This window comes from Oryzias latipes, chromosome 6, assembly GCF_053564925.1.
Source record: "Oryzias latipes strain Hd-rR chromosome 6, Olatipes_Hd-rR_3.1".
In the NCBI taxonomy this organism is placed as follows: domain Eukaryota; kingdom Metazoa; phylum Chordata; class Actinopteri; order Beloniformes; family Adrianichthyidae; genus Oryzias; species Oryzias latipes.
In genome coordinates this window covers 20,575,637-20,599,956 of record NC_136242.1, presented here as the reverse complement: position 1 = coordinate 20,599,956, position 24,320 = coordinate 20,575,637, and the positions used below count along the sequence as shown (strand labels likewise).

At 39.6% G+C, this 24,320-nt stretch overlaps 3 protein-coding genes across 10 annotated transcripts in view; 2 read left to right on the top strand and 1 right to left on the bottom strand.

Moving 5' to 3' along the window:
• scaper (S-phase cyclin A-associated protein in the ER) overlaps positions 1-12,781 on the top strand; it is a 60,634-nt gene extending 47,853 nt beyond the window's left edge. For all 8 annotated transcript variants that reach the window (XM_078948730.1, XM_078948731.1, XM_023955814.2 and 5 more), the window contains 6 exons: positions 514-669; positions 4,138-4,372; positions 5,624-5,773; positions 11,099-11,290; positions 11,795-11,843; positions 11,960-12,781. In XM_078948730.1, the coding sequence (XP_078804856.1) occupies positions 514-669; positions 4,138-4,372; positions 5,624-5,773; positions 11,099-11,290; positions 11,795-11,843; positions 11,960-12,060 (883 nt within the window). In that variant the 3' untranslated portion in view covers positions 12,061-12,781. The remainder of the gene's footprint in view (positions 1-513; positions 670-4,137; positions 4,373-5,623; positions 5,774-11,098; positions 11,291-11,794; positions 11,844-11,959) is intronic.
• A 1,260-nt stretch (positions 12,782-14,041) lies between these two features.
• Positions 14,042-17,147, bottom strand: isl2a (ISL LIM homeobox 2a). The gene is made up of 6 exons (XM_004069647.5): positions 16,742-17,147; positions 16,370-16,559; positions 15,872-16,128; positions 15,349-15,635; positions 14,685-14,852; positions 14,042-14,606 (listed from the first exon to the last, which is right to left on the bottom strand). The coding sequence occupies exons 1-6, from the start codon at positions 16,797-16,799 to the stop codon at positions 14,490-14,492; spliced, it is 1,077 nt and encodes a 358-aa protein (XP_004069695.1). The 5' UTR covers positions 16,800-17,147; the 3' UTR covers positions 14,042-14,489.
• Positions 17,148-18,462: 1,315 nt separating this feature from the next.
• etfa (electron transfer flavoprotein subunit alpha) lies at positions 18,463-24,220 on the top strand. Its single transcript, XM_004069646.5, has 12 exons — positions 18,463-18,620; positions 19,658-19,807; positions 19,971-20,052; positions 20,203-20,285; positions 20,460-20,559; positions 20,673-20,783; positions 20,882-20,983; positions 21,164-21,232; positions 21,312-21,394; positions 21,779-21,844; positions 22,284-22,364; positions 23,963-24,220. The coding sequence occupies exons 1-12, from the start codon at positions 18,582-18,584 to the stop codon at positions 23,996-23,998; spliced, it is 1,002 nt and encodes a 333-aa protein (XP_004069694.1). The 5' UTR covers positions 18,463-18,581; the 3' UTR covers positions 23,999-24,220.
• Positions 24,221-24,320: the final 100 nt, after the last annotated feature.

The window sequence follows — 24,320 nt, the reverse complement described above, 5'->3', positions numbered from 1 at the left end:
ATGTTTTGAGCAGATCAGTGACTGACAGACAAAAGAAGAGTCAAAATAGGGATGAGATGATGATCCCCGACTTCCTAATGACCAGCACTGGAACCTGAAAGCCCTCATTAACTGCTGGGGCACGCTGGCTTTCTATATAAACTGTCAGTGTTGCAAGGTTCCCGCATACCAGAAGCTTCTAGAAGACTAGCCCCAGGTCAGAAGACTGTCAAGGGCCCGGAGCTGGGCTGGCACAAGGGACACAACAGCCCTCTAATGACACTATTAGAAGTGATTTGTGGCTGAAAGAATACAGGGAACATGATCAGGAGTCCTGTCATTGGCAAAGACAAATTGAAGATATCACAGTAATAGCAGGGGGTGGAGGGCTTAGGTGAGGTATTGGCTTTCAGCTGCAGTGCTGTGAAAGTTTGCACAGTGCTGTTCTTTGTTTGTCTGAGTGCCTATTTTTTAGAACACAAGCAATGAATAATGTATTTTTCTTTCTCATTTTGTCTCATTTGTTTATTGCAGCTACGTCGTAAACATGGGTTTGATTGACAAGCTGTACGGGTGTTTCTTGTCGATTCAAAGTCCTGTAGATGAGCATCCCAAGATGTCTGCTTTCCTCCAGCAAGCGTCAGCCGTGCTGCACAGCATATGCAGGCTGTGTTTTGTCGTGACTGTACGGTGAGCAGAAACACCTCTATGAACTTTTGATCCTTCTCTGACACACTACCATCTCTTTTGGAGTAAAGACAGAGCATGAGTCACTGTCTGTATTTTACTCTCAGAGGGGTTTGTGAGGACCAGGTCACGCAAAAAGTGTGGCTCCTCCACAATTAACCAACAGGTCATTTACTCCCGCCACCAGACTGGCTAAGCTGTCGTCAGGGCAGGTAGAGATATCCATCTGCTTGACCCAGTGCTCTGTCACTCACCATAAACCTTGGCTCGTCGTGTTGGGTGGGTGGGGGAGCCCACCCACGTGTGCTGCGATGACCTCCACTCATTGAGGTTCAGTGGCGCCGCCGACAGGGGCTAAGCACACAGTTGCACCAGGGGGACATCAGCACTACGATTCCTGACTTCAAAGGAAAATAGACTGTGAGCGTGGAAGCAGCGATTTTAGTGGACAGTCTACACTAGCAGGTTTACCATTTTCACATGTTTATGGTTTCAACTTCCTATTTCTGAAGGAAAAACTGTCTTGTCACTTTATGCTGTCACAGCACACCTTCAGAAAGTCTGAAGTTCACCCTGGTCGGTGAAGCTAGGTGAGATCCGTTCTGCTAAGGCTTTTTGTGTCTCATTTACAAAAACACTCTTGGAGCTGGAAGACTATTTGGACCATGCCAGTTGCTGTGTCAGGGGATTATAATGGCATTAGGAGGCTGTGTTCCTGCCTAGCAGCATATTTCACACAAAGCCTGTTGGCTAACGTCAAGTACTAGCACGCAACGCAGGTTCCATCTCGAGGTCACACACCCTCCATTCTACACGGCTGCAAATCACGTATGGCTGCTGCAGTAGCCTTAAATCGTCCATATGCATTAGCTTTGGATTTTCCTCGTTGTCTGTGAATCCCACTCGAGCACATGTGCAACTATAACATTTGTCTCCAAACAGAGCCATGGTCACTTTTACTGCTTGGACTCCACTGAAATGTCTTTCTAGTGTAACAAGTTCAGAGGAAAAGAAATGGCCTTTTCCTTCGACCAACATTTTGCCCTGCTTTGAAACTCTCATCACCTTGTCAGGTTAACTCAATGAAAATCGCCAAGCGTGGATTTTTCTGCCATGAGCTGCATTCCACGGCGTAATACTGTTTACCATACGCAGTTGAGGAGGAAAAACCTCAAGGGTTCATCTCTTTATTTAATCTGCCATGAAGCTAGATGTTGACAAAAACATTTGTATTCACAAACATGTATTTAGTATTTTAGTTAGTTGACTTAATAAGGTAAAAAAATGATAATTTGATACAATGTAACAACACTGGGCAGACCCTTAATTTGATGGTGGTGATTAAATACTGAATTTTCAAGGAACAGAATGTATTTTTAATGAGTGAAAATGACTGTTAGCATCTCTTTTGTAAATTGTCTGTTTGAAATGCCTATGGGCTTAAAACAATCTGAAATTGGCTCCTAGAAAAGTCTGCAAAGTTGATTTTAGTAAGTGGTTGCAGAAATCCCATTCCTATCTGATATACCGGTATTATCTGTTGGGTAATGCATGAATGAATGACTCAACACATTCATACTTTCTGTTGGATAGCAGACTTTATGCTCACATCTTCATCGTTTACTTAAGATTTTTACCAGATAGTTGTAAACTTTTAATCTCAAGGACTTTAGAAAAGATAAATCCTTTCCATTTTTTTTCACTTCTTTAAAAACATTAAACTGTTTTTATTACACATTTGTTGAACAACTGGACATACCCTCCCCATATTTGCTCATTAAATCCTGAAGTGCCTGACATTCTGTTTATTTTAGAGGTGAATTATAACTCTTCTACAACTATGTTGGTCTTCATCCTAAGCAGCAAGTGTCACAACTGTGGAGATGACTCTGGAGACATGTTAATCTGTCTACATTTTAGCAAAGCACCCAGATCACCAGGTATTGATGTCCAATGACTGCAGCTTTTGGATATAATCCCAGTCACAAACCCTGTTTAATGTCTCCTGGTTAGACTCTCCTGTTTTTGACTCCTTACTAGTCTTATTTTGTTCTTGTCTTATATAGTATTAAAATGAGAGTTTAAAGTTTGGAGAGAAAAAACAAATGAAAGAGTATAGAACAGGAGTATGGGTATGTTTTGTTTTTTTATTTGTGAAAGAAACGGCTTGAAGTTTTATGCCATGACTAAGATAGCAGAGAACCAACATTTAAATTAAGAGTTTATGTAATTTAATGCACAACATTTGGAAACTTTTTGTACTGCAAAACCCTATTTATGAAAGGCACTATAAAAATAAATGTACTTTTATTGCAGTACTCTGTTAAAACATTGAGTTCATCTCACATCTTTGTATTAAAGCTACCATGGAAAAGGCTGTTATTTGTGTTTTCCATCAATATCACACCTGCTCCACAAAACCTTCAAAATATTTGCTACGGCATTCTACTAACGACGGAAAGGGGAAAATTTGAAGATTTCCAATTTAATTAGTAGGAGTTAACCTCAGAATGAATAGTTGTTTCCTTGAAATGGAAGGTGAATCATTGATCTGCAACTATACATGATGTTGGGCAAAACACCCAAGCACCACTGCTCCAGATGTGTTCATTGTTTTTGAAATCTGGCTCATGCATTAAAATTTGAAACTGTATTTTAATGCAGAGGAAATGTTTTGAAATTCCCTAAATTGAAGAAAAAACTGTTTATTTTTTAACTCACCTTACCCGTCGATGCAAGTCTGTCAAAGATGAATTCTTTGAGACTTGCCAAAAAATGACATATTACATCTAGATATCTGGTGTTTTGAAAGAGCTGGCTTTTGATCAGTTGTGGGAGAGAGTTCACAAAGCGCCATAACCAATGAAAATTAGCAACAGGAGGAAGGAAAAATGCAGGGAGATTGGGACGAGCAAATAAACGAATATGTTTCTGTCAAGATTGATGGAGAGCATGAATGTGTTTCAGGAAAAAAAGGGTTGCTCTGGTTTAAAAAAAAAACGTAAAAAAAACTCCTCCTCGCCAACGGTAAAAAAATAACCCTCGGAGTCTGATGTCTTTCTTGACCCATCTCCTCTTCTGATGTACTAAGCAGAATTTAAACACACTCTCGTAAAGACGTTCATGATGTTTTTCCACAGTATTTTTTACAATTTAAAAAAAGCAATAAGACGCATCCATTTGCTTAAAATGAAAAAAAAAAAAAAGTCATTTATGGCTAGTTGTGATATACAATAATTGCCCCAGCTATTACTGCCTCATGACAGCCTGAAGATGAGGTCAGACTTGATTTTGGTGGAAAAATCATTACAGCTCTTTTATTCACAACTCTTAAGTACGTCACACAGAGTTCACAACAATCCAGCTGGATTGATTAAGTCACTTTGAGTTAAAATGATTTATTAAACAGAGGTCATAAACCTTTAATGTTTATTACTGTCTTGCTAATTTTTCATATCCTTTTCTCCACAGTCCGTCCAGTATTTTTGACAATAAACGTCAAGATCCGACTGGACTGACAGCCCTCCTGCAATCAACCGACCTTGTTGGAGTGGTCCACACTCTGTACTGTATTCTGCTGCACACTTTTTCACCAGAGTCTGGTGCCCAGAGTCAGGAACCCTACAGCGCCGGGGTCATCCAGGTGGCTTTGCAGGGCATTCGCTTCCTCAACATTTTTGCCCTTCTGGACCTGTCTGCCTTCCAGGTAATTCTAATAATGATGTAGAGGGGAATGTTGTTCATCGTTTTTTGTTTTTTAGAAGACATTTGAAAACGTTTTTTAGTCTTTAGTCTCTTTTTTTTTTTTTTACGCCACATTGCCAGGTATTTCTTTCTTTCTCTCCCTCCTGGATATCAGAAATTCACTTTCATGATCAGGTGCTGATTACTTTAGGAGCTACTTCAAGAGAAACTGGTTTGCTCAGAAATAAACTGACCTGTGAACATAAACACGGATCCCCCTTGATCCCTGGACGTTTTTTTTTGCTGAGGTCAGCAGTTGCAACAAAGGATTCTCTCTGTATACGCGTGCAATATATTACTTACCCCAAGGAGGAGAGGCCAAAAGCTTCCTGAGGCTAAACCAACATATATTAAAGAAAAAAAAATGTCAGAAACAAACCAGAATGCTGATTTTAATGCCTTGGGGTAATTTCTTTGAAGCAGTGTCCTGTCACTGACCCGCCACATTCGGGCAACTCAAAACAGCTGCAAAATAGAAGAATTCTGCACTGCAGTTTTATGAACACGGTAAATTATGTTAGGTTTCGTGGCTGGAAGATGTAATTACTGTGGGTTTCACGTTACTTTACTGCATAAGTTCTAATGCATCTTTAGTCAGTGGTTGATCAAAATTCTTGCCATAAAGTCCCCTTTTGTGTAGCATTTCTGCTGAGGCAAGAATTTCAGAGACCCCCGTCCAACGTAAAGGATTAGGATTTGTGATTCTTGCATGTTGGCATAATGAGCCGCAAAAAGTCACAAATCCATCACAATCGGGTAGAAGAAATTTGTAGATACGAATTTTATTGCTTAACTTAAAAAAATCTAAATTCAGTTTTTTTGTATATGTTTTTCTTCTTTTCTCAAATTAAAGAAATATTTTTTCTAAAAAAGTCCAAATTGATTTACTGTTTTTCTTTTCAGGTAATTTGTTTATGCAAGTTAAAATGCTAACACGCCCAACTTTAAGTGATCCTATGGTGCTTTTTCACCCTGACATGTTTAATAAATACTGTATGTGTGGTGTGCCTAGCTTCTCACTTCTTATGAAGATTTTCGTTAAACTCTGTTGGTTGTCCGTACACACTTGCACCCCATAGAACCCCGCCAGCAAAACGCAGCTTTTTTTATTGCCTTGCATCATTATTTTGGAACTCCCTGTAATTACGGTTGTGTATGGCATGTTTGCATTACCGTGACGCCGATCTGACACGCTTTGTCTGTGACCGAAAAGTCTGTTCTAGGAGCTGAGGGACTGTCTTTGGCTTTCCGGCACATCATCAGCTCCCTGCTTTGGTACTGTACCCAGCATTCCTCTGAAGAGCTCCTGCACGAAGCGATAATCTGCGTGGGATACTTTACTGTTAACCACCCTGACAACCAGGTAAACCAGCAACGCAGCATGTCTGCTCTTAGTGATGTAAGCATCTAATGCACAAAAATGTCTAAATTACTCTAAAAAAACATTTTAGGTAAAGATTTTAAATATTAGATATTCTTTTTAGCAATAGGTAATCAAATGTATTGCTATTGGGGAAAATACATTTGGGCCTCCTCAGGTGTTTTAACCAAAAAGATGTTTTATTTCTTTACAAAAACACAAAACCTTATAATTACCATCAAAACATTTTTGCAAGTTTCTTTTTTTGTACAGTTCTTCTCGAACCACTAAATTTGACATTTCCGTCATTCAATCCCTAAATTCAAGTTTTATTTAATGCTTTACATTGTGTTAAACGGGGAACTTGGCAAGGAGAGCCAGGTGATATCATCTTACTATTGTTCTTCTCATGTATTATTTGTCAGAAAAAGGGTCTAGTTTTGTAACTGTAACAAAAAGCACCTGTTTAAAGATTCATGCCTTAGCACCTTCCTGCCTTTGGTCTGTGTGTCGTCCATTGTCCCACAGAGCGGGCCATTGTTCCCCAGCGGGTAAAGCAGAGCAGTGTGCTTGCCCTGGTGTTACAACTACTTAGGGGGGGCTCTGTGGAAGTGAGCAGGACGTGATGGAGCAAAGCTGGCGGCTGCTGTGTCGCTGGCTGTCATGCATGGCCCGTCTACCGGGCCCTGATTAGCCATGCTAGAGTTGGCTGTGCTTTGATTACGTTAAGCCTCACCCACACAAGCCGCAACCCAAGCTCCAGTCTCTGATGACCTTTTTTATGGCCACACAGTCAACATCGACATTTTTGTTCCTGTAGTTTATTTTAAGAAATTGAATTATTATCATAGTTAATGGTAAATGATAACAAATGATTAAAAAAGGAAAAAATATACTATTTTAGTAAGCAGCCAGCCACCGCTACTCCAAAAAATAAAAATTGATTAATCCAAAATCTGTTGTTTCTTCCCAGCCAAGAACCCCCATAGAAAGCCATCTACTTGTATCTAGCTATAGGAAAGGGGGGAAAAAAAACATTTGAGTATATATTGTTAGGAAACACAATCCCAACCAACTTTACGCAGTTGATCTCTGCCAGTGGGCCGGTTCCTGGAATACGTCCATTCAGTTCTGCACCAAGATGGATGGCAGCGAGGAGAATATTTAGAGCAGCTTGAGCTTTTCTTGAGCTAATGTAAGCATTGGCACGGCACAAAAGCAGCCCAACCGAAGGCCTGTGCGGTCACACAGACTGCTGATTCTCCGTCGGCAAACCAGCTTTTGTTTATACGTAGGCTCGTGAAAGAAAGCTGCTCATAAAAAAGCGGATCTTTGAAGCGGCGCTATACGTTCTGATGTATTCTCTCTACTCAAGGGGCGCATATAATTCACTTTGTCACATAAAGAACAATTGACAGACTGATGCATGTTATGTGGACCATTGAGCTCGTTTCTGAGTTTGTACATCTATACAGGTCTTCTAACCAAAGAAAATTGAATATATTCAATGAAATTTTTCCTTTGGGAGATATATCTCTGTTTTTCTTTAACTGCAGTGATTCATCCATGATTCATCCGCGGTGATGATCTGTGGGACCCTTAAGCTGACAGGACTTTAATTGTAAACTGGTGACATGTTAACCCACTTGATTCCTGCTTCCTTTTAAAGCAGACACCAGCGGTTTCCGTAGGTGGAAATCTTAGAAAAACATTTGCTTTACTCATCGTGTGGAAAATGGCCACACAGACACAAGAGGAAAGAAATCCTCACAAGGGTTCTTAGTTTGATTAAAAAGAAAAGCATCCAAGGGCTTTTAATTTCTGATTGTGTGCTGGTGTTTTCCTTCAGTGGGTTTGGTTTCCTGGGAACCCGTTCTGGATTACCTGGCTTTCTTTGTGCTTGTATTTCACAAACTGTTTTCTTTAGACTTCTGAGTTTGCCCCAAGCCATCCACAGTCTCTGGACATCACATCCCCAAACACACATGTCCAGAGCTCAGCCTTATCGTTGGGGTCAGTCCGCTTCTTCCCGTTTGAGGATGTTTCCTCTCCCCTGAAGGCCCAAGCTGAAGTTTGGGCCTGAAATTCCTGTTCCCCTGATGTCGAAACTCTTCCTTCAGCAGTCCATTACCGCCAAAGCAACCAAACCCTCACTGCCTGCAGGGTAAATGTAGCTTGTGCAGACCATTGGGAGCCAGCAAAGAAGAATACACACTCTGCATCACCTAGCAGAGTAAACAGAGCAACACTGATGTGCATGCACTCCACGGACTGACAGAGTGCTTCATTGTAAACTTAGTGGATGACTTGCACTGCACTTCAAGGGTTAGTCCAATTTTAAATGAAGCTGGAGACATTTTTTTAAGCTTTTCAAACCTTTCAGTCAATAGTTTCCATTGAAGAAGGTTAGGTTTGTTTCAGAGCAGAATTTTCAGCCGTTGGATCGGGGATGCAGTGATGGTTTCCGCTCATGGAGAAGAAGAATGTGGTTTATTGTGCATTTAAACAACTCCCAATTACCTTAAACATCAAGGTGGGCTGACTGTGTCAATGTCTGGGTCAACAGTATCTACTTGTGGAGAGATGCTTTACACACGGCCCGTTCTTAAAAAGCCCTTTTGGAAGTCATAAAAAAGCTTTAAAAGTTTATTTTAAGTTTGCTTTGTTCTGCTCGTCTTATCAGGGAGGGCGTTCCGCTGGATCTGGTTTAGATTGGGGATTCAATGGTCAGATATACGGCCCCGCTCTGGCTCCTCCTGAGGTGCTGGCGCAGTCTAGACAGTAAGATGACGAGAAAATACCTCTTCACATGACGGACTGTGCCTTTGCAAGCCCACCTTTACAATTATTTTTGTGCTGCTATTAATTTGTAGCACTACTTACTGCAATGGTGAGACTTTCTTTGTGTTTCATGTGCTATTAAAGCTGCTTTAGTTTAGGGTTCCAACTAAGGTTTCCCCAGGAATTTGTTGGTTCCAGAACGTTAATTTAACACCCTCTTTGTTGTCAGTCTGGACAGTGAGGATGTTATGTAATGGAAGCGCCGTTAAGCCCCTTTAAAAAATACCAGGTCTCTGAACTTAAGGAAGAACAGAGCAGGCCCTGGAGTTTTCACAGGGTCCAGATGCGCCCATTCTGATGCCGGTTTCACATTTTATGATGTTGAACTTTGCGCTGCAGACACCACAGTCTTGGATTTGGAGCTGTTTCAGGATCTGCCGTTGCTCTCCGTCCAATTGAGGCTTGGAACGTCGTAGGAAAAATCTCTTATTTACGTCCCGACTTTGCCGCCACCACCTTCTGTTTGATGTGTTTCTGCTGAAGGCCCTTAGAGGTGGACCGTCTGTCCAGGCAGCTGAAGATGGATTGAAGATGCATGGTGGAGGATTATGAGATCTTGGGGGTGATTTGTGGGTCGGATCATCTCGGAGCTCCAACTCAAACATCCACTTCTTCACCGTGGTGTTAAATTATAATGCTTAAACACTCAGGATTAAAAAAAAAAAAACAAGAATGAAGAGTTTCTTCATCTTTCCCAGAATCACAGTTTTTGGCTTTTTGATGAATTTGGTACATAAACTTGCGCACCTCCGTTGCTTATTTATCTTATTGGAAGTATTTCAGCAGACAAGATAAAATGTTGATGTAGGGTTTAGAGGAGAAAAAAGTTAACATGGACACACTAGTGTTCTGAAAATAAGCAGTTGTACCTTTGAAAATAACCAGACCCTAAAAAGTTTTATTAGTTTTTTTTTCTTTTCTGGAATGAACAGATTTATCCCAGCAGCAAACTTGTAACAGTATTTTGAGTTAAACTAAAAAAAGTTGCATAAAATATTCCTTTTTGATTCAGATTTCACAGTTTTTAAACCGTTTGGGTTTAGTTTTCTTTGGAATCGGAAATGAAGCAGTTTTTGTGTCCTTTTGAAGTTTGCAGTAGAGAACGACTCTCTGAAACTTCACCCTGAACTGATAAAGGCAATGACTTATCACTTTGTTTATCCCTCTGCTCAGACTTGAAGTGTATTTATAAAAAGAGAAGCCAATAGTAGAGTTTCCAGGATGTTTTTTTATTTTTTTTCATTTATGTCGCTATGACTTTTGGACCTCACTTTGCACTTCAGTGCATTCAGCGATTCAGCACGATGGACGAAGAGCTGCTAATGGTCGTCTCAAGCTCATGACGGGATGAGCAAAGAATGTTGGCTGTTTTTATTGATTCTGTCTACCTAATCAGCTTGAAGTTATTTGGTTTTTTCAACTGTGTTGCTAATTTAAAGACCTACTCTAATAATTTATTATACTATTCTTAAAGCATTCAGAGTGGTCTTTTAATTGCGATTTTTCCTTTTTATAGCCAAAATAAAAAAAAACTTGCTGTTTTCTAGGACATATTTTCTGCAGGAGTTCATCAGAAATTTACCTTTGAGTTTTGTGGGCGGCAGCAACGCTCCTTCTCCCCTTTTCTTAAGGCTCTCTGTTTACGCGCTTTCCTGCTGGCTTACAGCCGCTCACAATCTCAACCGAACACTAGCGGTGCAGCAAAAAGACTAGCAATATTGGAGCTATCCAGCTGTACAGTTTGGAGCCAGATGTCAGCTCAGACGAGGAAAACAGAGGTACATGGATTTAGTCGTCTACAAGTGGATTCATCAGAATATAGGGGAGCTTGTGGCCCGCTCAGTGCATTTTCTACGTAAGAAATACAATCTTTTTCAAACGGGGTTCTTTCGTCTGCTCCTGATTCACAATGATTTGAATAATGAAATACTTAAGAGATTTTGAGCCTAATTTCCTTAATGGACGTCCTCCATCACAAGAAAAATGACACAAGAACATTTTAAAAATATCAAAAACACTTTTTTCATAGGAGTGGGTCTTTAAGTCGGGGTGGCCATGTTGTTAGTGGAGGCTTGTAAACCCAGCCTCTCACCCCCGACTTTATCCCTTAACAGCAGAGCTGCACTGTGAATTCCCTCTGAACCTGAGCTTCCCTCTTGCACCAACTGCTCTCTGGAGTTGTTTATGGAGCTTATCCCAAAACTTGAAAGGGAAGTTTGAACCACTAATGATGACATCAGTCCCCGTTTGACATTTTCCCCTTCTGTTACAGCTTTACCAGCGAAATCGTGTTTTATTGCCCGTAATTGTGTAGTGGGAGGCTCTGCAACCCCCTCCAGGTCTCCCCCCCCTAATAGCTGTTTGCGTGTTATTTTAGTGGCAGATTTACATGTATGTGGGAGGGGCACCGGGTGGTGATTTACAACCAGCAGTGCCACTGGCGTGCTCAGCCACTGACTGGCCCTGCTTGCTGTGTGTGTGTTCCAGGTAATAGTGCAGTCTGGCCGCCAGCCCAGCGTGCTGCAGAAACTGTGTCAGCTGCCCTTTCAGTACTTCAGCCACCCGCGCCTCATCAGAGTACTCTTCCCATCCCTCATCTCAGCCTGCTACAACAACTCTCACAACAAAGCCATCCTACAGCAGGAGATGAGCTGCGTGCTGCTGTCCACATTCATACAGGTAAACCAGAAAAGCACTTCAGACTTTACGTGTCCTCACTGAATCATAATATTCTTAAGTACCGGTATTCTTTTTTTTTTAAATAGTTTAAAATGCATTAAACAATTAAATCACATTAGCGGTGCATTAGCTAATTTGGACCCTGTTGAATCTGTAACTGGCAGGATTTCCCCCCAAGATAGATGTATTCCTTCACGGTAGATTTACTTGCCACTTCTTCAGCTCCCAGCAAACGGCTCATCTCCTTTATCCTGCTCTGACAACAAGCCCTCCTCACCTCCGCAAAAACCACTGTTTAGACAGATTAACCTGCATTCAAAGGAAGACGGGCCATTGTCATTTCTTTCAAACAAAGCAATAATGCATGGCGTCTTGCCCCCCACCGCCCCCATTCTTGTTGTGTCACGAACATTCCTCCAAAGGGAACTAGTAAATCCTGGATTTGCCGAGTAAAATTGAGTTTACTGACAGCTCTCTCTAAATTACCTTTTTTTTTAAATCTAGGACTGTGTTGCAAACGAAAAGGATTCAGACACTAAAACCACAAATACAGGTATGTTTCTTTACATTTTCCTATTTCTTTCTGTGAAATGTTACCCCCAGCTTTTCACGTGACAAAGAATTTTTGTCGAGTGCTCAATCAAATAAAATTCTTTTCTGTTTGTTCAGACATCCATAAAATGCTGGATTTCTGCGAGCTGTCCAACCGCTTTCCAGCAGATCAGTGGGATTCAGCGCTGCAGTTTTTTCTCAAGAAACAGGAGGAGTGATGGAGTCTATAAAAACTAATTAAAAACAAAAAATGCACATGACAGAATAAGACACCATAGGATGCAGAGACTTTTCATCAGAAAATATCAAAATTCTCTGTCAAATGTTTATTCCATAAAGCTGGGGTACACTATTCTAGGCCTTCTGGGCCGCTGTCTCTACATGCTTTTAGATTTTCTTGTCTTGCTGATTATCTGGATCAGGTGGCCAATCAGAAGATATAAGAGCAGAGTTTGTTTAAAAGCCAGCAGGACATCGACCCTCCTTGCCCACCGTTATAGAGCCTTGTTCAGTTTTTGTTGTTATGCTGATTTTGTAAAACTCATCTTGATGTTTACTGAAAATTTTGCACAATATTTGTTTTCAATGTCTTATGTTGTTTCAGTTTTAACCCGTTCAGTGCTGTTCCAGTAACTTGTAGCATTCTATACTTAGTCTCTAAAACAAATGCTGACATTTTCAAATCCAATACATTCTCTTACTGTAATTTATTACTCGCCAAATATCTTTGTTTAATTTATTTTACTTGTTTTGTTTCTTGACAATAAAGTCTTTGAATTTCTTAAGAATATGCCAGTTACAGGTTAAATTGCAGTCCAGTGTTAAGAATGCTGTTTACTTGTGTCTTTATGTTCTTATGTTGGAAGCTACTTATAAATTAATATAATTTGATGTTATTTTATTTTGTTTTTTAAATGTTAAATAAAAAAGTTTGGGGCATTTTCTGTCTTTTTTTTTAAAGTTCATTTCAATTAAAGTATCATTCCTCACACTATTGGGAAATACAATTTTGGTCAGAATTTAATTCGACATTTGAAAGACATCTATGAAAAAATAACACACTATGCAATTTTATAAGTGAACACAAAAATAAAAACCGTCTACTAAATGTTTACTTATAGGTTTTCTTGCAATAACTTTAGCTCAGGTAAATGGAGATTTTCTAATTATATTGGTAGTTTGATTTCCATCTTTGACAGCTGAAGTGTCTTTGAGCAAGCCACTTAACCTCACATGGCTTTCTGAAGTGTGGCAAGCATGGCTTTTTGTACAAATAAATTGCTGAAAGACAGTAAATATGTGGTTTATAAATCACTGCAATGTGAAGAGAAAAAAAAATGTGTTTTCAAAATGCTTAATAGAAATTTGATATTGAAATTCATATTGCATATATTTTTTTAAAGAACAGATTTGGATAAATGTTACCTTAAATACTCGATACAATTTAAATGAATTGGTTTCTAAAGTGTATTCTAATTTAAACACTTTCTGGACCTGTTTTGTCCTCTCCCTGATTACCCTCTTTTATCAGCTATTACTGGATTTTTAATTTGAAAGAGGCTTCATTTCCTTCCCTGATAAAAGTCAACCCTCCCCAACAAATTGTTCAGGTGTAGTGTGTCCGTTTCTGCTTTGACCCGGGTGCTCTCTCGTGTCCTGCGGCAATTAGTCGCTCAGGATTCCAGCTGGAATGAAAATAAACTGGAGGCACGCCGGGATGCGTCCGCAGGCTGGGAGTCGCCTCAGCGCTGCGCCGCTGCACGTCCTGCTGTGGGTCCACTTTCTGTATCCTTTTGCAGGTGATGCCAGATGCAGATAAGCGGCCGCCGCTGCTTGTGTTCTGTCTAGACTTGTAGCCCAACTTTAAGTCCCGGGGTTCATTTGTCACTGCAGTACTACTTATCGAAAAGTTTTTTGTTTGTTTTTTTGGGTAATTTCCCCCCCCCCCCCTAGTTTTGACCATTTTCAAACCTCAAATTGAGACGTTCCAAACAGCACCACACATGAGCCTGATGTTCTATAAAATTACAACTGCGATCGGTCAGTAAGTCATTTGGCTCAGAAACTGAGCATGAAGAAATAAATAAAGTTACCCTCCAATTTTTCTTTCAGCGGCGCATAAAACACCCCTGTATCTATAATGGCGCAGCCCAACTTGTTTATTTACTTTTCTGTCGTGGAACAAATAGATTACGCGTGCGTTATTCAACAGTTTTATTGATACGATCAGCTATGTCTGCTCTCATAATAAATAGTAATAATTTATTTCCTGCGTAAAATGCAAACTTTGTGAATTGATTTGTTCAAAATAATTTACAGGAGTCGATAGGGAACGTTACAGATCATGCAAATGTACAAGTTTGGGGCAAACATACTGTAAGGTCCAGCACAGGCGAACGGGCCTTAAATCCCAGCAAATATTCCCAGTATATCCGTCTCTGGCCCGGGGTTCTCTGCAGGAGCCCCGTCGTGTCCATTTGCTGTATCCAAAAAGGGGAGTACGATGCCTTTTTACGCACAAGGAGCGATTAGATCTCCAGACTTTAACGCGTCCTGCAGCATAAATCCATCGTGTTTGGAGTGAATGAATGTCAGATGCGCCTTTTGCACATCCAGTGAGAGCCGCCATGTTGACCCTGCGGCTGCCTCACGTGTCGACGGGACTCGGCACCATACTGTTCGGTGTGTCCGGTAACTGCGATGACAGAGAGGTCACATCACTGCCCGAGGAGTTCCCCAAAGAGCCCGATTCAGAGAAAGACACCTGCAGGAGTACAAATGAGAAAATACCTGAAGAACTTCAAACAACCAACCTTAATTTAATGATTAAAAAAAAATGTACCAGATGTTGGAAAGCAGGCTGATCCAAGTCAGTCTCTAGGGCTAGATCACTAAGTGTCTTCCACGGGGTTTGGTAGGTTTGCACCTCCACTGGATTCCCCTGGACGGTCGTGTCGTGTCGGATAGGACTGCCTGCCACCAAAGGGGTGCCTGTCAGGCCCTGCAGATTCTGAAGGATGAAGAAGTGCACCAAGTTTACTCAAACGTTGATCTGCGCAAAGATTCAATCACTACAGGACCGACAGTTTCTGTGGTCTATTCGTAGGAATCCACGTTACAGTCAGCTCATGCATTTAAAAGGAAACAGCATGAGGAGCTATCATAAAATAAAAGACAGCTTGTACATGGATCATAAACTGTGCTTGTTTCATTCGGTTGCTGACGAATCGGTCTCATCTGTCCTTTGTTTTAACAGTTTTCAAATTGAAGGTTTGGATATTTATAATTAGCTATTAATATTCTGCGTTTTAAAATTCCAATTTTAAGTTAGATAACGTTCTGTAGATATTGCATAATTACTATTAGCATTTTTATTATTCAGTAGATGATTAATCTGATCTTGAATGGTCCAATAGGCCGCGTTACGCGCAGGTGCGGAGCACTTTTGCGCAGTGAAGTCCAATTTTCCATGGAAACGCTGAGGCGTCCCTAACTCTGTCACTCACGGTTTTGTCGTTGTGCTGCTGCTGCTGAATTTGCTTCATGAGGATGGACTTCTTCTTGTCTTTGCAGCGTTTGTTCTGAAACCAGACGCGGATCACCCGGGGGCTGAGGCCGGTCATCTCCACCAGCTGCTCCTTCATCAGGGCGTCCGGTCTGGGGTTGGCGTTGTAGCAGGTGCGCAGGGTGTGAAGCTGCTTCTCGTTGAGCACAGTCCGGACACGGGTCGTCTTCTCAGACTGCTTGTGCACGTGGTTTCGGTGGTGGGAGGGATGCCGGACCGAAATTGGGTCTGTGAGGGAAAGCAACAATGAAGTTTATGCACGTGGCAAAAAAATTCTCAAATTTTTCCTCAAACAAAATTTGATATCTGGTAAAGTAACGTTAATTTTAACTTTAAAAAATGCATTTTCTATTAAAACGTATCTTCAAATATAGAATTAAACTATATAATTATACGAATTTTCTATTACACTATTATTATTATTATTTAATTATTATTATTATTGTTGTTTTTTTGGTGGGTACCCGATATGTGCAGTGTTCTTTTGTGAAGGTTGTCCGGACTCAGCGGGCTTCCTGCAGAGGCCCGCTCCAGCAGGTCGTGGTTTGCGCGGCACAGCAGCTCGTCCTCTCGCAGGGAGAATTCGTCTCCAGGCAGGAGGTGCCGGCTGCACACCGAGCACCGAAAGCACTCCATGTGATATACTTTTTCCCGAGCTCTCATCACCAGGTCACTGCTGCAGAAGCCCGTGTTACACTTTGCACATTTGATACCAAACAACCTGGGAAGAAGCAAGAAATTGCGCATGAAATAAAGGAGCGTCCTTCAAAATAGTGTCTAAATAATGTTTTCACGCATATTGTTTTGCCTAAATCAAAAATATTATACATGTATTATGTATACATGCAAACACTATAAAAATCTGACAAAAAATCCTACGATTCCCATAGTGGTGCAATCCAAAAAACAATTTGAATAATACATGTATAATGTAAATGCAGTACTGTACAAGTACTCCTTACCTTGCATAATCTCTTTTACAGTAGGTTTTTCCGTCCCGGACAAAACAAGTGCAGGTCTCATCCAGATACTGGTTGCACTCTGCACACTTGAGACAAGCCGCATGCCACTCCAGGTCCGGGGACACTCTCAGGATGTACTGGTCGTGTATTTGACTTCCACAGCCCACACACATTGCGATTCCTGACTTCTCTGTGAATTGGAATTTAACAATGCACGTGAGCGCTTTGCAAAAAAACTTATAGCCCCCCCCCCCCCCCCCCAAAAAAAAAAAAAAACAACACAAAAATCAAAAACAAAAGGCACATCTTTTATATATAAAAAAATGAGAGGTAACGCATCTGTCCATCTGCGGATTGTGAAAAGTGGCTTACTCTTTGAATGATCCCCCATATCATCCAAGAAGGAGGTGTTGAGGAGGATGTCTACCATGCAGGAGGAAAAAGTGGAGCCTTAAAGCCGACGGACGGACGGAGGAGAGGAGCGGCAGAGGAGACCGTCCCGTCCCGGGGCTGGATAAGAAACTCATAGTCCTCCTCCGAGAGGTGGGGAGAAAACAGGGATCATCGAGCAGTGACGTCTGCGGGTCCGGGGCGAGGGTGCCATGCAAATCTGCTCAGGACCCCCGCTTTGTTTGTTCTTAAGCCTTTATGAGCTGACTTCTCTCTGTCCCTCAGCTCTGCTGCGTGCCGGGCTCTACTGAGACATTTTTGGTAACTTGTTGAACATTAAGTAACCGTCACCTGCACGCGCGGTTTGGAGGCGCAAAATGCATTATTTCTGCTTGTTATTTATGACACTGTTGATGTCATATTGATCTGACGTCTTTCCACTTATAGAAAACGTGTTTTAAACCGTTTAAAGGGTGGTCATTCAAGGACTCCTCTCACACATATTGAGCCATACTCGCATTGCAATATACATATCCCTATTACAGTGTGATTGTTGATTTTTTTTGTAAATATTTGTGTGTTTTGTCTTTTTGTTTTTAATCTTTTTAGGTTCATCCCACAGCAGGGAGCCCTCTACTGGAGGAAATTGCTTACACCTCCCAGGGAGTTTACCATAAATAACATTAAGTTGCACAGTTTGGCAGACCATTGTCATTTGTTTAAAATTAGGTTTAATTTTTTTTGTTCGTTTATTTTATTAAACAAACAAACAAAAAAAGGAATGAGAAGCCTGATGGTTTAAGGTCATTAAAATGGAAACAATTACAAAATACTTTTTTTTTGGCGAACCATAAAGATCATCACTTCCTTCTACATCCGTAACAACTCAAGAGCTTTCCTCATTGTCGCCTTCTTGATTTGGTCCTGCTTCTCTTGATCCTGCCTTAAAAAGCTGATATTAAGTCCTAATTTTCTGTTTCTATTGTTGCTTTTTAGTTCAACACAACCAAAATTAACACAGGGATTGTTTTAGTATTGAAATATATTTTATGTAATTTAGATATTTGTTTTGCCACGTATGTTCACGGTTTTGTTGTTGATTATAAGTATTTTTATTTAGTGTATTACCCCAAATATGATTTATTTACCTCCATTTGATCGATTATAAACTGAAGACTTTTGATTTCGTTAATTTTATTGAAAAAATAAGAAACTTTTTTCTTATAAACGCATTAAACACGTTGATATTTTACAGTTATGAGGCAGATCGTAACTAAGAAGAAAGAAGAAAAGCTGTTCAGCCTTCATTAGACTGCACGAAAAATAAGAAAACTGGTTGCCAAAGATTTCACCTTTGTGTGTCCTGTAGATGTTTGTCTTGTTTCAAATGTATTTGTATTTTTTTATTGATGTCAAAGACATTACATTTCTGTTAACTCAATATGGAAAGCAAAACGCCACAATATGGCCTGTTCTCGATGTGAGTATTCTGATCATGTAGAAAAGTAATGTGATTACAAAAGACTACACAAACGGGATACTCAGGCTGCATCTAAACAGTAACGTATAATGTGTTCTATAACTTGTCTAAAGTGTAACTGAACCACGAAACTTAATTAAAAAATGTACATTAAAAAATTCATATTTTTAACAAAATATTATGAATCTTTATATAATATGAGTATTATTTCATGTCTCTCGAGATAGAAAGGGAGAAACAGACTTGACCGGAAATTACATCACATTTTTGTTTTATCGCGAGAGTTCCGCAGATGTCCAGCTTTGCCACTGCTACAGAGTAAAGCAAACTCCAGCATTCGACATGAACCGGGTCTTCAGCAAAGGTTCCTTGAAGAACCTGGTAGGAATGCGACTATTATTAACACATTCAACATTTGTTATTAGCATATACTGTCATGGCTACTCAAACAATGATGGCGTCAGTTACTTACTTGTGTTTGTTGCAGCTGCGCTAAGGCTAGCTTGGACAGCTGCATAGTTGTTAACCTTGGACGTGATGCTAATGTAAATAACAAGTTAAAATGTTATTTGACGTAATCTAATCATTTATTTGTATATGTTACATGCTAAAATCTTGTGGAATCATTAAGAATTACATTTTAGTCGATGTCAACGATTATGAAACCTCGTAATGTGTGGTTACGAAACCGATATTATGTCATTGACTTGACTTGTTGTTGTGTCTTACATCTATCTGTCTATCAATCTATTTTTAAGTACTTCAGTGTAGATATTGAACATTGTGATAAAACAGAAATGGTTTGGGTGACTAAAATGGATGTAAAATTAATTAAATAGCTGAATTAAATAGAACAATAACACTCACTGCAGTTAAAACATCTGGTATGTAAGAAGATACCCGCAAAACCTAAGCACACTTTAAATAGCTATTCTGTCTTTCGTCTGTGTTTTTTTAGATTATTTGTGGTTTAGTTTAGCATACTTTAATCAGTTTTGATAAGTTATTTCCTAAATGGTGCATCCTTAAACATTTTTTATATTTAACGCCAGATGCCATTATACAATTATATTTATTTAGTGAGAGTATACATTTTGTGGTGGCTTATTTTTGTATTTTTCTGCATTAAGTTTTACCTGCAAAACTAGTGGCAATCCATCACATCCAGAGATGGCTTGTGCTAACTGGTTTACTTGAACATGACCAGCTGCAGCTGCTCTGTAAATGGCAGTGTACTTTGTTTACCTGAGCCCAGCACCACATACACATGAGCGAGTGACTGTCCCACCTCTTACAGTGCACGGGAGCAGGTTTTGTCTGGTTATGCATTGCTGATGTTATTAATAGAGTACCGTAAATAGACCACAGCAGACAATTGACAGTTGAACTCGTTTTGACTGAGATTGTTTTACCCCCAGACTGGCCTCATCCAGCGGTTTCAAAGCACCTTGGTCATTGCAGAACACAGCAATGAAAAACTGACACCTATTACTCTCAACGCCATCACTGCCGCCAGTAAACTTGGTGGAGATGTAGCTTGTCTGGTTGCAGGCACAAATTGTGCCAAGGTGAGTAAATGTGTTCTGACCAAGTTGTCTCAGAAATAATAGAAACTTTTTAAAATTTTTGTTTGTAAAATGCAACCAATCAAACAGATGCTATTTTTAAGTTTTAAACATGAACATATTGGTAGAAAATACCACTAAAAATATGTGTACTTAACTGTTTTAGATTGTGGAGGAGCTAAGCAAAGTAAAAGGTGTGAAGAAGGTTCTGGTGGCGCAACATGACGCTTACAAAGGAGCCTTGCCAGGTATGTAAATATTTGTTTAATAGTTGTTTAAAAATGTACTTGAAGTGAAAGATGCTTCTTTTAGGTTTACTTGTAAATTTTCACATCTTTTCTCTTTCCCAGCTGAGTGAAAAAGATTATTTGAATTTTTGTTTCTCTTTTTTTGATTAGAGGAGTTGACTCCACTTATTCTGGAAACACAAAAGCAGTTTAACTTCACTCACATCTGCGCTGGTGCATCTGCTTTCGGAAAGGTCAGTAATGAGGAGACTCAATATTTATTAGCAAAATAAATAGATAAAAATACAAGCTCCTTATTCGAGGGTTAAATTAAAGTTGTTTTTCTATGGCGCCATACTACAAACACGCTCTTGTCTTTGGATTTACTATTGCTCGGCACTGTATTGGTGAATCTGTTTCTTTTGTAGAACTTGCTGCCCAGAGTCGCTGCAAAGTTGGACGTCGCCCCAATTTCAGATATTATCGAAATCAAATCTCCTGATACGTTTGTAAGGACCATCTATGCAGGTAAAGCTTTTTGGGTTTATTTCACGTTGGTAGCATTTTTTTTTTTAACAGTCATACATTGAGCACTTTTCAGTGAGAATTAACCCTTTTTATTATTGGTTTGAATGGTGTAGGAAATGCCCTCAGCACAGTGAAATGCAATGAACCAGTGAAGGTCTTCACTGTCAGAGGGACGGCTTTTGAGGCAGCTTCAGTGGAGGGAGGAAGTGCTGCTTCAGAAGATGGTAGCCCAGATCCACTTCCTTCTTTTGCGCATAAGAAATATTGAGCTCTATATTAGTTGACAAAGATTTCTTTTTAATGGTGGTTGTTGGTCCTGCAGTTGCTCCGGCTGCTCTTGCTGGAGTGTCAGAGTGGCTTGAACAGAGTTTGACCAAGAGTGACCGACCAGAGTTGACAGGTGCAAAGGTTGTGGTGTCAGGAGGTATGTAGATATGATATAAACTATCCACCTACTCTGCACTTTCTGTGTCAGCAAATCTCCCCATTTTAAATTCTTTAAAAGCAGGGCTAATACTTTATAGTTGCTAGTATGAGGGTCCACATTTGTAGTTTGAAATGTAGGATAATTGCTTATTTTCTGTCATGTTTTTCTGCCCTTTAGGAAGAGGATTAAAGAGTGGAGACAACTTCAAGCTGCTTTATGATCTTGCTGACAAACTGAACGCTGCAGGTATTCTTTGGAAGACTGTCGGCTTTAAACTAGCAAATTATTTGCTTTCATTACTTTAAACCATTGTTTTTTTTTGTAGTTGGAGCATCTAGAGCTGCAGTGGATGCTGGATTTGTCCCAAACGATATGCAGGTTGGACAGACAGGCAAAATTGTAGCTCCGGTATGTGTTTTTTCTTTTTCCTCAACAATTTTTTTTAGCAACATAGTAATTCACAGTAAAAAAAACTTACGTTATAGCTAACTTATAGTTTTATATACCATGGTCCTGGTGAATACTCCACTTGGATTGGCTGCAGGATGTTCATTAAAAAAGTGACAGTGGACACTTAGTAGGGCATTATTCCTAACATGTCACACTCAAAACACTGACATATTTGGGATTTAAAAGAAAACAGACATACATTTATTTACCTTGTTGAGAAAGTAGCTGTCAGTCAATTGTTCTTTCATCTTCAATACTACTCTTAAAACACACATTTTTATTTTTTTACATAGTTTAAAGAGAATGAAATTATCTTTGTTTATTTGTTTCTTTTTTTGACAGGAGTTGTACATTGCAGTTGGTATTTCAGGAGCGATTCAACATTTGGCTGGAATGAAAGATAGTAAGGTAAATTTACAGGAGCTCAAGGGGACAGAACAGAAATTTTCCACACTTTATTATTTAGGGATCATTTTGGTTGTTTTTAAAATAGTTTTTCCTTATTTTCTTATTGGTCGTTTACTTAAAATGTGTTTAGCTTAAAATACAAGTAAAAGTATCAGGTTTTTCTATTAGACACAACTTAGTGAATTGGTCACATTTCTTTCTTTTTTTTTCCACTTGTTCCTTTGGTGCAAAAAATCTGGTATTGTTGACAAATTGTACGAAAGGCTACATAACTTAAATGTAACTCTTTATGCTCTTTTTTTTGTTTTAGGTTTTTATATGGGAAACCAAATATTGTCTGTATAGAACACTATATCCATGAATCTCACACGATTTAATAATATGGAAACAGTTAGTGCTTGGACATGTTTTACATGTTTTTTTTGCCTCTTTCATATAGACTATTGTTGCTATCAACAAGGATCCTGAAGCTCCCATTTTCCAGGTGGCTGACTATGGCTTAGTGGCAGATCTTTTTAAGGCAAGTGTTTGACTGGAAATGTGTCAGTTGTTGCAACCGACTATGACTAAGCCATTCTTGGACTTGTTTTCATGTATACGTTTTTTTTAATCTTTAGGGATGCATGATTGTAAAAACATAACATTTGTTTTGCTCACTTATGAATTTTGCATGGCGCCTTATTCCACCCAATGGAAATGTGTGTCTGCTGAATTATTAAGCTCTTGAATGAATCTACGGAGGCTCTGGCTGCAGCTTGTCACAACATGGCAGGCCAAAGCAGCGATTGTTACCCAGTCGCGTGATTCTTACTCGGTGTGGTTTAAATAAACCCAAATGTGCCACGAAGAAAGTTTTAAAAACGTCTCGTTGGTTTGGTCAAAGCGGTTTTATTTTTAGCCTCGACCTCTTATACGCTCAGTTGCATTCTTGCAATGAGCTGGCACTTCAGGACACCGAGCCAGGGGTTTTGGCATCACTATTCTTCCAGGGCTGTCTGTGAAAGGCTAGTAGGGTATATTTTCATGTGTGTCCTGTAGTTCATGTTTTATTTAGCTCCTGGAGTGGTGCTGGAGCAGCACAGGTGTCCTGACGAACTCAGTGGAAGTGATTAGCAATAAGTTGGTGGCAGTGGAGTTGTGACCCACTGAGTCGGATCAGCTTACATGTGACCACTCCTCGGATAACTGTTTAAAATGGATGGGCTTTCTAGCTTTTCCCCCAAATGGACAGTTGATACTCCACGCCAACATGGTCAGGGACTGATTCTATTCTGGGGTTTGCTGATAGCAGAAGCAGTTTGAACTAAACTGTATTTATTGAGCCAAATACTCCTTAAGAGTAATCAATTATGCATGTTTTAAAGCTGTGTACGCTCACAGTCGGGGTTTCCAGGTAGGTTTTCAGCTGTTTTTCAATCTCCGTTTCAATCATTAAAAGAAATGTGGTCAATTAAAGTGATCTCACACATCAAAGGACTCAAACAGCATTCATTGATTCTTTAGCGAAACAGAAAATGCCATCAGCTTTATTTTGTTAAGTCAGTTGTGGTCACAAAAGAGAAAACTTAATTAGAAAAAAATAAAAAAATAAACATGAAATCAACCTAAATTACGAACAAATTACTGCAAAATGTAGGCAAAAACATTAAATAGCAAACTATGACCCAGAAAGTATAATAGCTGCACCAATTTTTAAATGATGAACGGAGCATCTGCATATTTGTTATGCCGGCTTCAGTGAAAACATGAAGAAAAATGGATGACATCTGTTGTCTATTTTAAGAATAATGTCTTTACTGGGCACCAGGAACCAGTTGGGAATTGGTTTCAGAAAAATCAGTGTAAACTTTGTTCTTTCTTTTCAAACTTTCATTAGCAAAGGTTAAAACACCTCCATTTGTCTTTAGCACCCATAAAAACAAAATAGCAAATTAAGTCAACATTCTTTTTCAGAAATTTACTTTTAACTGGAATTATATATGGACATTTTTATTCATCCATGTTAGTTGATTAATTTTGAAGCTAAATTGAATGGAAAACGGGTCCCTTTTTTGGCAACAATGTTAAAGTTTGATTCTGGCAAATCATTTTTGCATTTTTTTAATTTTTATTTTGAAGGCCGTTCCTGAGATGACGGAAGCACTGAGCAAGTGAAGAGCCGCGCTCCACCAAACCTTCAACAGACTTCAACAGCTTCAGCAAGAGTAATAACAGGAAACCTGCTCATTGCCTTAAAGAGTTCCTGAAGCTGCGTGTTTCAGCGTCGAACCAATGCCGCCGTCAAGATCCACTATTAGTAGTTTCAAGAAAGAAATACCAGTTTTTGTATATATCCTACAAATACTTAATTCCTAATAAATGATCTGTACTAACCTATGGCAGTTTTTATTTTTTTGCTCTTAATAGTATATGGTGTGATACTGTGTCAACGCCGAGTAAAACATTCACACAGTTGAGACTCTCCAATGATTCTTTC

Coding starts and splice junctions, on each gene's coding strand:
- isl2a (XM_004069647.5), bottom strand. CDS start 16,799: ATGGTAGACATCCTCCTCAACACCTCCTTCTTGGATGATATGGGGGAT. Junction 16,129..16,369: donor TGTAAAAGAGATTATGCAAG/GTAAGGAGTACT, acceptor GCTTCTTCCCAG/GTTGTTTGGTATCAAATGTG. Junction 14,607..14,684: donor AGCCTGCTTTCCAACATCTG/GTACATTTTTTT, acceptor GTACTCCTGCAG/GTGTCTTTCTCTGAATCGGG.
- etfa (XM_004069646.5), top strand. CDS start 18,582: ATGAACCGGGTCTTCAGCAAAGGTTCCTTGAAGAACCTG. Junction 21,395..21,778: donor CAGGCAAAATTGTAGCTCCG/GTATGTGTTTTT, acceptor TTTTTTTGACAG/GAGTTGTACATTGCAGTTGG. Junction 21,845..22,283: donor CTGGAATGAAAGATAGTAAG/GTAAATTTACAG, acceptor TCTTTCATATAG/ACTATTGTTGCTATCAACAA.